This window comes from Plectropomus leopardus, chromosome 12, assembly GCF_026936395.1.
Source record: "Plectropomus leopardus strain MGB_pleo_1.0 chromosome 12, ASM2693639v1, whole genome shotgun sequence".
Taxonomy (NCBI): Eukaryota; Metazoa; Chordata; class Actinopteri; order Perciformes; family Serranidae; genus Plectropomus; species Plectropomus leopardus.
This window is the reverse complement of record NC_142187.1, coordinates 8994370-9010261: the sequence shown is the minus strand read 5'-3', so window position 1 is coordinate 9010261 and position 15892 is coordinate 8994370. Positions and strand designations below refer to the sequence as shown.

The following is a 15892-nucleotide window of genomic DNA, read 5'->3' as shown; positions in this document are numbered from 1 at the left end:
GAATCAGGATCTGGCAAGACAGTTATCAAATGACTATGGTATTCAAACAATGCTCAGCAGTCACCTGACACTCTGTCAGCCTTTCGTGCCATAGCCCCAGGGGATGTAGTGCAAACCCTTAGCAAAACTTAGAGGTTTATATTCTTAGCAGAGACTGGCAATGACTGGGGGCATTGTTGGACGTTAAAAGTAATTCTGAGGAAGCCCTGAACCCAACTGACACACCCTGTGCAGAGGATAGTGCCAAAGAACTCAAGGGAAGCCTTGCCAATCACTCTGACCGAGGTCACAAAGGTACAAAGAAAAAAACAGCCGGGGGGTTTTAATATTCTCCCTGATATGCTGAAGTCTTGGAACAACGGGCCAGATATTTACTCTCGTAAAGGACACTGGAGGGGTCATGGGTGTTTTCCTCTACTTCACATTTGTTTGGTGGACTTTAGGAAGACATTTGACGACGATTACAACCATCAAAGTAAGGCCGGTCTAACCATTACCACTGGTCTATCTATATAGGTCAACATATATCAGCCAACTCTTTTCACAACCCTCCACCTTACCAGAGTTAGAGGCTTCCAGTCTTTCATTAACTTGCTACCTGGAATAGAAATTAACTGTGTGATACCATACATTCACATAATAATGTTTGCAGTTTGAAAGGGAACAGTAAATATGCACTAATATCACAACTGTGACCTTTTGAAATTGGTGGTTAGAGAAAAAAAAACTTCACATTACCTAGTGTATTAATCGATAATAACTGAAAAGTATTTTCACTTTTTTGGGGGCGGATATTAAAAGGATGGCAAGCTGGATCTCATGATACCAAAGTCCCCTCTGAGGAAACACCTTAACTAACACCATAGATTATATGGTGTGAAACCATGTAAATCTTTGGTAACTGGGGAAATCCATTACTCTGAACACTGTAAATGCTTTAATCAAACGATAACAGCCTGACTGTGTACCAAGCAATGCGGATTAACAGGCCTTAGAGCTGAAATACATTACCGGGAAGGAAACTGCGTTACTGTGTGTGTGTGTGTGTGTGTGTGTGTGTGTGTGTGTGTGTGTGTGTGTGTGTGTGTGTGTGTGTGCGCGCGCGTGTCTTTGATAGGAGGAAGAAAAGTATTGTGTTGAGTATGTGTGTGTGTGTGTGTGTGTGTGTGTGTGTGTGTGTGTGTGTGTGTGCGCGCGTGTCTTTGATAGGAGGAAGAAAAGTATTGTGTTGAGTATGTGTGTGTGTGTGTGTGTGTGTGTGTGTGTGTGTGTGTGTGTGTGTGTGTGTGTGTGTGTGTTACAGACGGCCTGAAAATGAGAGAAGAGGAGTATTGTGTGTATGCATGAGCATAATTTTGTGTTACTGGTTAAAGTGGGTACAGGTTTGATAAGTAACAAGAAGTAAAGGGTCATAATGCGTGTGCCTGCATGCCTGCGTGCGTGCGTGCGTGCGTGCGTGCATGGTAGTGCACAGAGGAGTGTGTGTCATCCGGTACCTCCATAGTGAACTAGGGACGACCCCCCCACTGGGTTTAGATGTGAATACCACACATTTTCTCCATCCCACACCCTACATTCCTTCCCATAATGCATTTCCCGACATCCCCCTACCCTATGAACACTCTCTCTCTCTCTCTCTCTCTCTCTCTCTCTCTCTCTCTCTCTCTCTTTCTCTCTTTCTCTCTCTCTCTCTTTCTCTCTCTCTGACACACACACACACACACACACAGTATATTCCAGGAATAGCTCTGGCAGTGCCAGTGTGTCTGGTGGTCTCCTGTGACGCTCCCGTCCCATCCTTAGCAGTCAGTCTGATGCGGCATCTTGCAGCGAAATGGACTTTTAGATCCTTTGTGTTTGGACTCAATAACATCCATTCGTGATGCGTTACCAAAAACAGTTCAACTGGTGATGATTTATTAATGTACAGAGATCAGAATCAACGCATATCCCATGGGGAAAAATCAAACTCTCCAGTTTCCTCTCAGAAGAAAACCAAACCTTAACAGCGCTTACTGGAAAAAAAGCAGAAACATCTAAATAAATAAGTATTTCTGCTATTCTCGCCTGTAGGGCCTTTTCAGTGAAACAAAGACCACCGCATGCTTCATGAGAATAATTTTCTCTTTGTAAAACCAACACATACTTGCCCAAGCAAGTGTCTTTTTACTGTGTTGTGGTTAACATCCTCAGCACGTCAACAAAGTGTTCATGGGGTGTCCGGTTTCGAAGGTAGAGGAAAACGACAGCATTCTCTACTTTAAACAAAAAAGGAAAGTTGGGTTTTATGCATCTATAGTTAAAGTCCAGCAAGTACAGGAAGATACTGCACACTCAAATGTATGCATTACTATGAAAGAATGTAGTAAAATTAGTTCTTAGGCTTGCAGTAGTCCTATTAGGATTAGAACATGCATCCAAACATCTGTGCATTTTAATGTCGCATGTGCTAAATATGAATATGAATAGAATAACAAGAGTGTTTGGATCTGTTTGGTTGTGTAAACCCAGAAAAACAACCAGGTTTATCACTAAGTGGGCTTCACATGTGGAATCTGCATTGTTTTTTTGGTGCATTACGATACACATAATAAGAGAAAAGATGAAAAAAAAAACAGAAGAAGCAATAGTCAAAAATCATTAATAGAAACCTGTCAAATAAAAAATATGATCTTACCCGGATATCCGATTTTACCATCCCAGATTTTCTCATTCTAGGATCAGAATATTGAGTTGATTGTTAAGAACTCGTTAGCACTCTCCTTTAAGAAAGTCATCAAAGACCCATGCTTAAACTCATCAACACTTCAGTGGCCTGCAAGAGTGAAAAGTCAGAGATAGTTGTCACTCTTTTCAATGTTATGACCACAGTAAGTGCCCAGCCTTCAATAAGTTTTTAAAATGATTTAAACTTTTGAGTATGACCCTATTCTGAATTTGTTTATCATTTTGTTGTTTAGTAACAACCTTTTTCACATGTTCTATTTGCTGTGATTCTGCTTTTCTCGACTAGTTCTCTAATGAAAAAGAGATTTTTCATCTCAACGGAAAAAAAACTTAAATCATGCATCTGCATGGTGGTCTTTCGGCAATTTCTTCTCCCCTCTACTTGTTTGGTATCATTTTTTCATATTTCTACAACATGCTTTAATAAAACAAACCAAAACAATGCTCCACGAGCAGACATTTATCAAAAGCACTGCACAAAAATGTGAAGAGAAGTCTGTTTACCTGGTGTTTGTGGGAAGAAGGCTCCAATCAGCTTGGATCGCTTCTTCTCATAGCCCTTCTGTGTGATATCACCTGTCAGAGAAAACACACAGAGAAAGAGATATTTACTTTCTGTATTTTTTAATATAAATGTAATAGTAAAGCCGTCAAAGTCGCAGTATGAAATGAAGTACGTCCATTGTTACAAATGCAAGTTCATCTGAGTTATTAAAGCTAGAATACCATACCTAAGGTTAACTAGAATCACCAGCTTGCGGATGTATGACTCTGCAAACAGCTCAAGTTACACCAACAGTTTACATCCATGTCTGTAAAAACATGGATCCTTTACACATGTCCTCCCCGTTGGCAGCAGGAAAGATCTATACAATTAGCACAGTTTCAAAGAAGACACCCTGGTGTCACCAGTTCAGTATCTAATGTCCAGTATCTAAAACCAAATGTCTGACCAAAGTGTTTTTGCAGAATATAATGCTGGCACTGCGAAGCTGACCTCTGACCTTTTGGATGTAACATGTCATCACTTTATCATCATATGCTATTAGACATTTGTGTGAAATTTTGTCATAATTAGCATATGAGTTCTTGAATTATGGCCAAAAAGACGTTTTGTCACATCACAGTGACCTTGACTTTTGAAAAACAATTTGTATTCACTTAATTCTTACATTCAAGATTGTGCCAGATTTAAGGAAACTCAAGGGGAAACCCTTTACCTTTGACCACCAAAATCTTAACAGTTCATTCTAGAGTCCAAGTGGATGTTTGTGCCAAGTTTGAAGAAATTCCCTCACGGTGTTCTTGAGATATTACGTTTTTGACAACAGGATGTACATACATATGTATGTTAAGACAACCTGAAAACATAATGCCTCTGGCCATGGTTATTGCCAGCATGGAGGTGTAAAACTTGTATAAAATTAAGCACAAAACAGTGTTCATTGCCAACAAATAACGGCAAAAACAACAAGACTGCACTGAAATGTATATCCACAAAAAGCTGCAGTCTAAGACATCACAACACAAAGCAGTCAGAGAGAAAGCTGATCACATTATGCTTAGTCATTCTCTCCACTCAACCAAGACCAGATGGTGCATTTCTGTGTGTGTGTGTGTGTGTGTGTGTGTGTGTGAGTGTGTGTGAGTGAGTGAGTGGGTGTATGTGCATATATTTGGAACTCAAAGTTCTACAGATGCACTCAATTCACCTTCCATGGTGCGACTAACCACCTCAAAACTTGCTGACTGATCTCCCAAAGTGAAGTGATAAATCAAGCCTACCTAAAGGTACCATCAGCAGATTCCCACGCACAACATCTGAATCCAATAGCTCTTTTAAAAAGGATCCCTCTGTTTTAACCTCCAGGGAATACCAGACAGGAGGAGTTTGTCATATTTACAAAGAAAGTTTTAGAAAAGAGAGCCAGAGATTTTTGGAGAAATCACTGGAAAGTAAATGAATGTCAGCTGAGCGCTTGTTTGTGATTGACAGTGTCATTAATGTGTTCAACCCAACCCAACTTGCAGCTAAGAGAACGCTATGAGTCAAATACTTTTTACATGAAATAAGGCAACAGCTTAAGGAGAGAAGAGAAATCAAAAGACAAAAGCATCATGGGAATTGGAGTTTAAGAGATGACAGAAGTAGAAGGTGTCAAATTCTTTGATGGCAAATCTTGCGTCAAGCATAATATTTTTCATTCGTACATGCTCTTTCTGGTTTGCACTATTTTATTTTCATTTCATTGACTAATGTTGTGCTTTTTGTTTGGTGTAACTGTGGTTTTTAGTTTTTTGTATCGTCTATGATTGGACAAGTGTGTCCCAGTGTGTGCATATTATTTTAAAGCAAACCACATGCACAAAAATCTCAAAAATGCCAAGCAATCCTTTATTTAAAGAAAAAAAAGTAAATATTCATTCTTAAAGACTCATAAAGCCTAAATATGCTTTGGTACACAGACATGAAATGTTGTGACAATCGTAATTTAAACTGCAGATGACGACTGATAAGCTGTGTCACAATCTTAGGATTTCTCAAACTAAATTTCTCAAAGTAAAAAATCAGAACAAATCAGAGTGAAGAGCATCGCCTGACTCAAACAGCGAGAGATGCATGAAACAGACCTGAGTGACGCTAAATCTGCAGCGGATTTGTCGAACACGGAGAAAGCTGTTTGCGCGACTGACTTGACAAATCCTCCTTAAACACACATGGATATGACTAACTGGCTCGGATCAAGAAACCGACTGTGGGCACGGACGTCATCAGTGACGATGCCAGCACTGTGTGTGTGTGTGTGTGTGTGTGTGTGTGTGTGTGTGTGTGTGTGCGCTGCTGGTAGCATGAAGGCGAGGCACATGGCAATAATTAGCATCTCTGGTAGGGGAGCTAACTACCCTGCAGAGAGCAAGAGGAGCTGGTGAATGTTTCTGAAAAGAGAAAAAGAGACACTGAGGGAGACACAAGGGATAAATGGGAGGAGGTCTGACCTTGTCTTCAAAACATGGAATTCTTGAAGTGACATTAACACACACACACACACACACACACACACACACACACACACACACACACACACACACACACACACACACACACACACACACACACTGCCAGCCATCTTCTTGACTTTCTTCTATCAGGGGAGAGAAGTCCAAGTGAAATGAACATGTCAGTCAGAGAGATGTTTTGTTAGATATTGTAACAGCTTCATGTTAGCAATCTCCATCCAATCAGGCAGTGAGATGGACAGTCAGTCAGTCTGTCAGTCAGTGTGTCAGTCTAGTCAGGAGCTACAGTGCAGAAAACCAAGACACTGTCGTTGTGTTTTTAAGTTTCTGAATGCTACTGCACCTTTATTCTTGTCAATAACAACAAGTCCCTTTATCAAAATGACAAAATCCTTAACTGATCCATGTGCCTTAGCGTGAGATTGGGTTTGCCTATGTGACATATCTATTTCTATCTGAATCTTAAGAAATAACCTCTAGCAGGGTGGCTGATGAAGCCAATTCACTGTTACAAATAGAGGAAGCTTTAATGTAAAAGCATCATCACAAATTATTCCTAAATATTAAACATCACACATTTACACTGACTGTTTTAATAATGATGTGCTGTTGGCTTTGTTAAGCTAGCTGATGTTCTACAGTGCCACCTGGATTCATTTGAATGCAGTGTACACCACACCCAATTCAAAAAAATTCAGATTTCTTCACCTGAAATGTTGGTACTAATCTAGCCTTGACATTAACAATTAATTTTTATTATCAAGTGTTCTGCAAAAATCAGTTTCTGCAGGTTCAAAAGATTTATTGATTAAAGCGGAAGCAAGGCGTCTGCCTGCGAACTGTAACTGATATTTACATCGGTCACCTTTGTTAATAATTTGACCAAATTTTAGCAGATATGTTTGGGTTTTTGTATACTACATGTTTCATCTGCTCGTGTTTCTACCTTTTATTTAGTAATTAAATTGGTATCATAGTTCAGTTTTATACTTATAAAACTGAACTATGATACTATAACAATAAGATCCAGGTTCCAAAAAAGCAACAAAAAAACAGGGGCAGGAATGAAGAAGCAGCTGGAGAGGATGGAGGGATGAAGATCTTTAAATAGAGACAGAAGAAGGAGGGATGACTCAGACTCTGTTATTCCTCTACTGCCTCCTTCCAAACTGTCTGTCTCTTTCTTTGGTGACGTCGCCACAGGCCGTTAAAGAAGGGTCAGAGAGAGTTGGTGTAAGGAGGTTTCCTTCTCATCCAAACACACACACACGGTGCCTGACAACATGTTTCATATCAAAGCAGTATAGCGAGAGGCTACGATGAAACCTTTGACTTAAAGCTCTCTGAATCACACATACAAAGTTAACAGTTTCTGTCAGTTTGACCCATACAGGAGATAAAAGCGCACTGTTTGAAATACCGTTGCTAAGAAATGTAAACCTCCGAAGACATGAGATGAGCTATGATGACAACAATAAAAAAAAACTGAACTCTTACAATACTCCATCCTTAAATAAATGTATGCATGAAACTTTCTTTGCATGCCACCTCTGTCATGTTTTAACCTCAAAGACACACTTATTTTAACATTTTTGAGATAATCCAATGGATTTTTTTGATGGTTTTATTAGCTAAAGATGTAGGAAAATAAACCGATAAAATCAGTTCATCTCCAGACAACTATAGTGGAGGTAAATGGTGTTATGTTAGTACTTTCTGTGCCAAGAATATGTCTAAGATAACTAATCGCTGAGCAATAAACTATTCCCAGACAGATTATAATAACAAAATACATAAGGTAACAGTATGTTTCGAACATTTAAAAGCAGAGAACTTTTTATCATTTTAAATAATAAATGTAAGTAAATAATAGAAAATATTACCGTGAACTGAAATTGAGAAAAATGGACAGATATTGGGGCTTAAAATCAAATATAAGGATATTTCTGACCAATTGTCGATATTGCAACAACACTGTGGGGCATTGGTATAGGTGCTTTTACAAAATATTTACAATTAGATTTTTGAAAAATAACCATCAGTAATGTGGATATAATTACTAAGTGGGTATGGGAAAATTATAGAGAAGCTAGAACATTCTGGTAAATTGAGTACAATTACATCACTTTACTGTACCGCAGCCTTTATAACATGGAAAAGACAACAATACAATGCATCCAAAATCTAAGCCAATATCACAATGTCATGTCAATAAATTGCCCAGCCTCATCAAATCTACAAAAAAATGCAATAAAGCATTTTTGCTGCTGCAGTTTAAAAAACCAAGTTTAAACGCATAGGCCTATGGATTAAATGTCAGTACCAAGTAATGTATCTGCATGCTGTCTGATCACGTGTTAAAACGGGGCAAATCTGCTGATATGATACACACATTCACATCTGGAAGCTGCTCAGTTTAACTACAGTCTTATCTGTTGGCCAGCTCCAGCATGTGGCTTGCAGAAAGTGGAAAAAAATGAAAGTCTAGGGGTCAAACTCTTCAGTCACAAGCCTGCTTCTCTATATTTAGTCCAAATCCAAACAAACTTAGAGAGAAAAATATAGTTCATATGGATCAAAATGCTCTCAAACTGCTAGAACCATGTAAGGTACACCTCCAACCACAGTCCTGCATTCATCTACGAGTAAAGTGCATTAGACTGTTTTGAAATATGCATGCAGCAGCCTGATGACAGCTATATAACCTCACTATAAGCTCCCTATGAATTATTGACCATCATGCATATACATATTGCAGGCTGCACCCTCTGTGACTCCCTGCATTGACGTCAAGCTCATCGGCTCTTAACCTTGACCTTGGAGTCAAGCACTGTGGGTAATAGAAGTATAAATCCATCCTTTTCACGCTGACACTGCATCTGTGGGTGAAGTCACTATAGCAACTGATGATGTAATCACAACATCATTATGTAGTGTCACTTGTTGCATTAGACTTAAGTGTTTTTTGAATTTAAACACTTATATTCAGTATTAATTCCACTTTAATGCCATAAATATGTGGACACCCGCGCTGTTTTTTGTGGCTTTCATTTGGCCTTTTAGTTCCAGTTAAAGGAAATCTTAAAGTTACAGCATATAATGACATTTGATGACAGCGTTCTTCGTACTTTGTGTGTAAAAGTTCATGTTTGTCTCTTTCCTCTTTCAACACGACAGTGCCACTGTGCACAAAACCAACACCATGAAGTTACAGTTTTCCCATTTTGGTGTGAAAACACTTGACTCAGAGCCTTGACTTGAACCCAACACCTTTAGAATGACCTGGCAGTTGACTGTGAGCCAGACCTTATCACCCAACACCAGTGGGGGTCCTCCCTTAAATGAGAGCAAATCCCTGCAGAGAGACTAAAACCAGTAGTGGAAGTGGGCTCTAGCAATCATATCGATGATGAGCATATGTGGCTGAAATGCTCTGGTGTCCACATACTTATGGCCACATAATGCATACATACTGCATACAACTGCAGTGTCAGAGTACAATTCTGCTCACCTAAATCACCTCCAGTCAGTCTGTACAGAAAGAGCCAGGCCGAGTCTGTATGACCATATACAGTAAGAGAGAGAGAGAGACAGAGAGGAGCGCTACCAATGACAGAAATATGAAGAGAAGAGTTAAAACGATGGAGAGAACAAAGCAACAAGAAAGTAAAAGCAGAGGAAGGTGACACTGATACAAAAAATACTTAAGAGAGAGGTAGAAAAAGAGAGAGAGAAAGAGCAAGAGAGAGCAAGAGAGCACTGCATCTATCCAGCACCTAAAAAGGAAACAGAGTTGATTTTATTGTTTCCACACAGCAACACCAGAGAAAGAGAGCAAGAGAGAGAGGACAACGGTGGAGAACCGAGGGCACACAAAGCAGTGTTTGACGAGACGAGGGAGAGAAGGAATGCAGGAGAAAGAGCCGGATGGTGACAGTTAGGAGAAGAGGAGAAAAGTTTCTGTCATGTGACTTCAGGCCACTGGAAGAAAAACATAACGAAAGAGCATACCATTGCTCTTTCCCTAGGTGGGTTTCCATTAACCCTCAATTTGTGCAAATTGAATTTATCGGCAAAAAGTTTTTACGCTCACAAATTGGTATTTCAGCCAATTTGAAAAAGCCATATTTCACAAAACTGCAATGGAAACACTTTTTTGGCTTTTATAGGTCACATGGTGCTATAGCTACGCACTTGTCAGTTGGAACTGGCTCCCTCCGGCATGATTCAGTAGCAGTACAAGAGGTGTTATTGCATTGCATAACGCTTCAAAAGTTGAGCGGATCAACCAGAAGTTTTGAATCCACAATTCCTCTGTGAAATTGTGGACTATCACCTCCCAGAAATCCCTCATACGTGGCCACTCCCATGCATAAGGAGCTTGACTTTCCATTATCGCTTGCATAACACACCTATGTATCCTCCAGTTGGAAATAATGATGGCTAGTGCGGTGGCTGCAATAGAAATAATCCTGCTAATGTTTTGAACATCCATTGCCATGCTTAGTGGAATGATACAGCGAGAGGAGAAGTTGCATGACAGCACTCAGTGGAAACACAGTCTCCTCACTATTGTGTTTTATCGTCATTTTGAAAACATAGTTTAAGTTTTGCACAAGTCTGTAATGAAACCCACTAACTGTGGGGGACAAAAGGTCAGGGGATCATCAAAGTTATCACAAAAATCCAGCATTTTAAAATATATTGCTACCAGACATACAATTATGGCAGAAGTATTAGGCAGAAAAGTCCTACCGCAAACCATAAAGAAGTGCGCTGAAGTAGGGTTGCACACAATCAATCAAAACTCTATCAAAATCGAAGAAGCTGCAAGTTTTTGACCAAGGTGAAATGCGTCACATCATAACATTATAAATAAAGCATCATGGTGCTACTAATGGTGCCCCAGCCTACAAATTATATTCAACACTTTTTAAGTGAAAATGAAATGCAAAAATTACTATTCCAAATCAAACAAATTACTATATCTGTCAAAATAATCACAGTAATAATTCATTTTACTTATTTATTTATTTGCTTATCGTGAAGCCCTATGCTAAAGCCACAAGTCAGGTTTACTGGATGTGTTTGCATGTTCACATCCCACACACACAGGTACTGCAAATTTAGTGATCAGTGATCACTTTATTGATCTGCCTGCTACATTCATGCACAGCCGAGGACGGTTGCAAGTTATGAAATCACCAAAATTACAAACATAAAACAATATTTTGAACTTTTGGTCTGATGAAAATAATAAAAAGTCTCAAAGCAGTTGTGAAAAACCAACGTGCACGAAAAGTGTTTTTAATAAACTGGTGCAGTTTCATCTTTTCTCAGGTTTCTACATTTTTCTTTAAATGCTGGAATTAGCAAAAAATATTGACAATAATTAGAGACATAATTTATATAAGATAATGGAAAGAGGAAGCCAATAAACACACAATCCCATAGACACACAGAGATTTCCATCCATTAAACACACATACAAACACACATAAACACACAGTTGAGCCGAGAGGAAACGCCCAAGGACTCCCCCGGGAATGAGGGCAAGGAAACTCACACACACACAAATACACACACACACAGGAGGCAGCAGGTGTGCAAGCAGGTGTTTACAGTAACAACACGCTGACTCAGGACTGAAACTCACCTTCACACAGGCAGAAACAATCACACACACACACACACACACACACACACACACACACACACACACACACACACACACACAGAGGAAGAAGCTCATATGCAGGCACATCAAGCATGTTTGTCACCTATACATTTGAACTTTGCATTACATGGTTTTGGATTTCATCACTGTCAGGTGAAAAAACAAGTCCAGTGTTGGCATTTTCATGCTTCACCTTCAATGACAGTGATTTTCTGCATGCTGGGAAAACGGCTGGAAAAAACTAAATTGATGGCTGTCAAGTTGAATTACGGCTGTTCATCTTTTGACTCATAAACGCAGGACATTTTAGAGTTATGACATTTTCCCTGGACAGCAAAACTGTGACAGCTTTTTGGCATCTTTTTGCCTACTTGATGTTGAGCAGTGTCGTTTTCTTTTCCTTTACATTTCCAACTGTAGAAGCAAAGAGAAAAAAATCAAAAATGCTCATGGTAACATCTCCCATCTGAGCGATAGATAAAGTACACGTGGCAAAAAAGGAGCAAACTACTTGTCAAAAGGTGTTAAAATAACACATTTCCCCCTCTGCTTGTCATAAAATTTGAGAGGAGAGCGTGTAACCGTTTTTCCTCATGGCACATTCAGTGCAATTATAGATGTATGGAAGCTGAAGACGCAGTTTCAATGATTTACGGGCTCATCCTGTGCACTTCTGGAAAAACAGAGCTAACTGTGCTGGCTTCAGCTCCAGTCAAACCATTACACGCACAATAAGAAGCTCTGGGTGGAAAGTCCCCATCACAGTTTATGTTCGACGGCATGAAACGATGGAGGAAATGAATTTGTCTGCAGCGCGTGGCTTCTTCAGTGCAGTCAGTTCATTAAAGTGCACACTGTGTTAATCCAGCTCATCAGACTGAAACGTGTCAGTCAGTAATTAGAAGTGAAATAACAAGATCAACACTGTTTAACGATTAAACCACTGATCATTCTATAAGACTACTGCTGCTATGAACTATTACTATCAACGCCACCAATGCTACATCTGTCTCTGTTATTCATGGCAGTATCACTAACTGCAGTGCAGCAGATGTAGTGGAGTATTAGAATAAGGTAGCACTAAACAGCATGACTTAAGAGGCACATCAAAATTGTCCTTCAGCACAATTCTTGAGTAAATGTTACTTTTCACAACTGACTACTGCTACTTTTACTTTGACTGTTTTTGCTGATGCTAACAACTATTTAAAATTTCTTTGAATGACGCTTTTGTAGATCAGACATCCCAAAGTACTAAAGTGCTTTACAGTAAAATCAAATGCGCCAGACAACAAGACAAAGCAGATGCAAAATACAGAACTTTAAGTTGAAAGTAGCCATTGGACTCTTACATCACACAGACGCTAAAATTTTGGTTGAAATGAAAATCGGGGTGACTTACACACTTTAAATGTCTAATGATGTTAGAATTTCACCTCATGTGGACGTTAACATTGTGACGTTTGCAGACATTGGGTTTTGTTCTCTCTGCCTCATGAACAAATGTCTTAATTCTAGAAAAAATCAGCCTGAGAATTTGGTTACTTAACAACACATCTTAAAACCAGCAAAATACCAATTTCCTCTATTGTCCGTATTCGAGGTCAAATTGATGTTGGCATCAGACGTTGTCCTGACATTGAATTCTGGTCACACGATATCAGAACCTAAATTTAACCAAATGTCAATGGCTAACATTGCTGGTGGCCAGGTTGGTGACTGTCATATATTTTAACCTGTCACTTCTTTGGGTTTAAAACACTTAGCCACAGAAATGTTGTGTTGTCCTTATCAATAAAGAAATAAAGTAAAATATAATAATGGAATAAGGCACTCCCAAGTATACTGTGATTATATAGTTCTTTATTTTCTTTATAAGCATTCAGGTTTGTGCATTATTACCACAATATAATCTTTGTTTTGCCTCAAGCAGCCTTGAATCATACTGGAAAGGGTATAACCCACTTCACTTTAATATAATGCCCACGGAAGTTAAGTCAGCAGAGTTTGTGTCAAGTACAGCATAGCTCGTCATATCACGTCATCAGCATCGTGTGTACACAGACACCCAACGAACAGCATTTACTCACAGCAAGAAACACATGACAGAGCACACAGAGGCACTACTATCACATTATATATCGCACACTATTACTACAACAATATATTGTTATTAGTAACAATATGGGGGATCAATAAAGGAATATTCTATTCTATTCTAAGTCATGGTGCTCGTGATCGTTCAGTGCACAACCGATTGCAACCTGAATAATAACTTTAACATTTTGCCAAAGTTCATTTAAAATGCTGGAACATACACTAACTCTTCCAATCAATGAGAGAAATAAATTAAGTGAAGCCAAAGAACTGTGAAACATTTCTCCAATTAGTCTAATTAGATCCAGAAAATCAGCTCGTAAACACACAAACACACACACACACACACACACACACAACGTACTCACCCAGCATAATGCTAACAGGCAGCAGGAGTGAAAAACTGACAAACTTAGCTTCATGCTCCTCTCAGACGAGCCTCCGTCCTCGTCTGTGGTTCTCCCCACCGCTCAGTGTGTGAAAACAGTGGTTGCTTATTCCCCATTGGCAGGACACACACACAAGCTCGCACACTGTCTCGATTAGCACGCACACACACAAGACAAGCAGCTTATTAGTTTCAAAGAGGAGCAGGTCAACCTCCTCCACAAACAAAGGGCTGAAGGTGTCTGCTGACATTTAGCTACTGATGCTGCCTTTGTTCTTAACACACACACACACACACACACACACACACACACACACACAGACATTGCAGCAGAGGATTGGTTAGCAATTACTTCACCAAACTTTCCTTTTTTAATGTGTGTGTGTGTGTGTGTGTGTGTGTGTGTGTGTGTGTGTCTCTGTCTGAATATAAACAACAAGCCCCCCCGTCTCCCCTCAGTTGGTACGGTCCAACCTGCCTGCCCAAACACGCTGCCCAGCGACATCAGCAAAACAAACAAATTGGTTTGTTTGTCGGCCGACTTCACAGTGAGGTGAGAGAGAGGACACACACACACACACACACACACACACACACACACACACACACACACACACACACACACACACACACACACTTCTCCCCGTAGGCTTGTCCTCATATCCCCAGCTTCTATCCCTCGGGGTGTGTAACTCCCATTTCTGGTGGTTACTATGGTGATAACTGCCAACAGGAGCAGGGCAATTTGGATGAAATTAATGTTGTGATAATTACCGGAGTGCTAACTCTTACTTAGTCATTGATATTTACTGTAATGTTCAGACTTAAACCATAAAAAGGTAAACTAATGTTAGTCTAATCTGTTACTATAGATGTTCTCAGTTTATTTTATAATTAATTAATTATAATTTATCGTCTCTCCATTTTTGTCTCTCCACTTTGTTTACATTTAGAATTACATGATCTGAAGTCATTTTTCAACTTCAACTGGCTAAACGACTTAAAACAAGTCCTCTGAACTGTTGAGTCTAACTGAACGCACAGCTGCTGAACCTCATGACCTTCCAGAGATGATGTCTATAGTAACCGTCACAGACATGATGACAGACACACACAATAAAACACAGTAGTAAGTATAAAACCCTGGAAAGTTGACTGCACAGCCCTGTACACACCTTTACAAGTGGAAAAAATACTCAACCACTGTATTACAAAGTCTGCCCTCACTTTGGGAGCTTTTAGTTGCCTTAAAATGGAACTCGTGAGGTCATATTTTGGTAACTACAATAGGCTCATCACATCACAATTCAGCAGGAAGGAAGCTTTCAAGAGGACTTGATTGACTTGATCTTGATTTAGCAAATATCAGCCACATGCAAGGCAGTTTGCAGGGTCTCATTTAAAGAATTAAACTGCAAAATGCAATGATTTGATATGAAAAAAAGATATTTTTTTCTAATTTCTTTACAGATTACTGTTGAAAAATTGCAATTTAGCCTTTATCCATATAATTTTTATTATTATATAATTATTATTTTCATTTATTCACTATTAATCAATCATTCCTAGAAAAAAATAGCAAGTTTTATGCTTCTGTTTTTTTGGGAACTAAACATAAGAAGAACCTGACGGTTGGGTGGATGAACAGTAACGACAGAGCGCCACCTACAAAAACTACATCAAAATAAATTCCAAGACATCTGTCTGGCAGCTGAAGCGTACAGCAGACACCATAAAAAGTTCCAAATGTTGCCAGGATCATGAATTCTCACTTTGACAGACCTTACAGATTTCTTGACCACAACTTCTGCACATCAAATAACATTTGTCATATCTTTGCATGCCTCTTTAAATTCCTCTCTGCCCGGGGAATCCCTGTTGTAAAAGCAATCATTTCCTGATGGTCAATTGTGTGAAAATATTCCCAAACTCAAAATAAAATCTGAGGCTGTAAGTGTGATCACAGTTTTTCTAAAACAAGAAAT

General features: G+C 39.3%; 1 protein-coding gene across 8 annotated transcripts in view; it reads right to left on the bottom strand.

Moving 5' to 3' along the window:
* LOC121951317 (disco-interacting protein 2 homolog C) overlaps window positions 1-15892 on the bottom strand; it is a 224121-nt gene that overhangs the window by 106091 nt on the left and 102138 nt on the right. For 7 of the 8 annotated variants that reach the window (XM_088085027.1, XM_088085029.1, XM_088085028.1 and 4 more), the window contains exon 2: window positions 3232-3303. In XM_088085027.1, the coding sequence (XP_087941153.1) occupies window positions 3232-3303 (72 nt within the window). Of the gene's footprint in view, window positions 1-3231; window positions 3304-13887; window positions 13990-15892 lie in introns of those variants that run through there. The other variant, XM_088085032.1, reaches the window with a different exon arrangement.